Source organism: Rhinopithecus bieti, unplaced genomic scaffold (genome assembly GCF_001698545.2).
Source record: "Rhinopithecus bieti isolate Rb0 unplaced genomic scaffold, ASM169854v2 scaffold_54271, whole genome shotgun sequence".
Taxonomy (NCBI): domain Eukaryota; kingdom Metazoa; phylum Chordata; class Mammalia; order Primates; family Cercopithecidae; genus Rhinopithecus; species Rhinopithecus bieti.
Genome location: NW_016820880.1, coordinates 1720 through 3379, shown reverse-complemented (window position 1 = coordinate 3379; position 1660 = coordinate 1720). Strand labels below are relative to the sequence as shown.

The following is a 1660-nucleotide window of genomic DNA, read 5'->3' as shown; positions in this document are numbered from 1 at the left end:
CCCGGGACCTCGGCAACCTCGGCCAGGAGGAAGCCGCGGGCGGAGGATCAGACGGAAAGCAGGTGAGGCTGCACCTACTGGGCGAGCTGCGCGCGGGAGGGGGTCTCGGGAGGACCCAGCGGCTCCCGCTCCGGCAGGTAGCAGCTTCTCTTGGCGCAGCGGCCCAGCCGGTGGCCTGCCCTACTTTATCTCCTGTCCCACTTTTAGGTTTTTCCCCAAGGCAGTTTCTAGGGTCACCCTTGAAGAGAGGTCCTAAGTACTGGCAGTGGTCGCGGGCTGCGCCGTGGGAGGGCGCTCAGGACCTGGGGCGGGGCCTTTTCCTTCCGTGGGTGGCACCTCCAGGGCTTCTCCTGGGTGGTGAGCCTGGGCCTGACCCCAAGAGTGGCCTGGTGGGTGCAAGTAGGAAGGTGTCAACCTGTCAAGGGCACAGCTGGGGTGTAACAGGGCTGTGCTGTGGATAGGGATATCGCATCTGTTTCTAACACAGGGCAGCCACTGGCCACGTGACTGCGTTACTGAGGAGTGGAATTTGTAGTCTGATTTAACTGATTTAAAGACGCACCTGTGGGTGGTGGCTTCATCTCCTGGTTGGGGCCTGTGTTCACTCTCTTGGCCTGCAAGACTAGTCTAAGGTACGCCTTGTATCCTCCCTGTAGCTCTGAGAGCCACAGGAAAAGCAAGAAGGAGAAGAAGAAAAAGAAAAAGAAGAAACACAAGAAAGAGAAGAAGAAGAAAGACAAAGAACACAGGCAGCCAGCTGAGGCCGCCTCCTTTCCCACATCTCCTGAGAGGTATGTCCTGGTCCATGTCTGCCTCTTGTGGGTGGGAGCCTGGTTGACTCCTTCTGAGTGACTGCCCTTGGTCTCCCTAGGCCCAGGCACCACCACAACTCCTATTCCAACTCCCCCTGTTGTAAGAGGAGGAGGCAGGGACACAGTGGGGACAGGATAAGCCCGTCTCGCAGGTGGCATGACAGAGGCTCTGAGGCCTGATGGCTGGACTGTGCTCACTGCTATTGTGGGACCCTGAACTCTCCCTTTGCCTTGCTTGCCTCCTGCCTTGGAAGCCCCTCGTGTGTGGGTGAAGCCCGGGGCTGCTCCTGTGGAAGTGGCTCTGGGCACCAGCCTGTGGGGCTAAAGGCTGGACAGCTAGCTCTGGAAAACCTCCAGGTTTCACATAGCGGGGATGGTCCCTGGCTTGCCCTGCAAAGGTGAACCTGCCCAGAGGTACCAGTAGAAGCTGGACTCCCTCTGCCAGTAGAGACAGCAGCCATGGGCCTATGAGCGGTCTAACTGTGGCCAAGTATGGTGACTTCTATTTTTCCTTATATTGACTCTTTATATTTCAATAAATATATTTTAAAAGGAAGGTGTATCATCCTAATTGGAAGGTCAGTGTCAGGAGTTAAATGAGATCCCACTGGGAGGTTGGAGCTGGGGTCTGTCTTCCAGGAGTCTGAGGCCTGGTGATTTTTTTTTTTTTTAGTTTCACTTTTGTTGCCCAGGCTGGAGTGTAATGGCACTATCTCAGCTCACTGCAACCTCCGCCTCCCAGGTTCAAGCGATTCTCCTGTCAACCTCCTGAGTAGCTGGAATTACAGGCGCCTGCCACTATTCCCAGCTAATTTTTGGCATTTTTTAGTAGAGACGAGGTTTCACTG

General features: G+C 55.5%; 1 protein-coding gene across 1 annotated transcript in view; it reads left to right on the top strand.

Annotated features, from left to right (window-relative positions):
• The window catches only part of LOC108520593 (multiple myeloma tumor-associated protein 2), a 3110-nt gene extending 1742 nt beyond the window's left edge, over positions 1 to 1368 (top strand). The window contains exons 3-5 of the mRNA XM_017860005.1: positions 6 to 62; positions 657 to 791; positions 872 to 1368. Of these exons, the coding sequence (XP_017715494.1) occupies positions 6 to 62; positions 657 to 791; positions 872 to 992 (313 nt within the window). The 3' untranslated portion in view covers positions 993 to 1368. The remainder of the gene's footprint in view (positions 1 to 5; positions 63 to 656; positions 792 to 871) is intronic.
• The last annotated feature ends 292 nt before the right edge of the window (positions 1369 to 1660 follow it).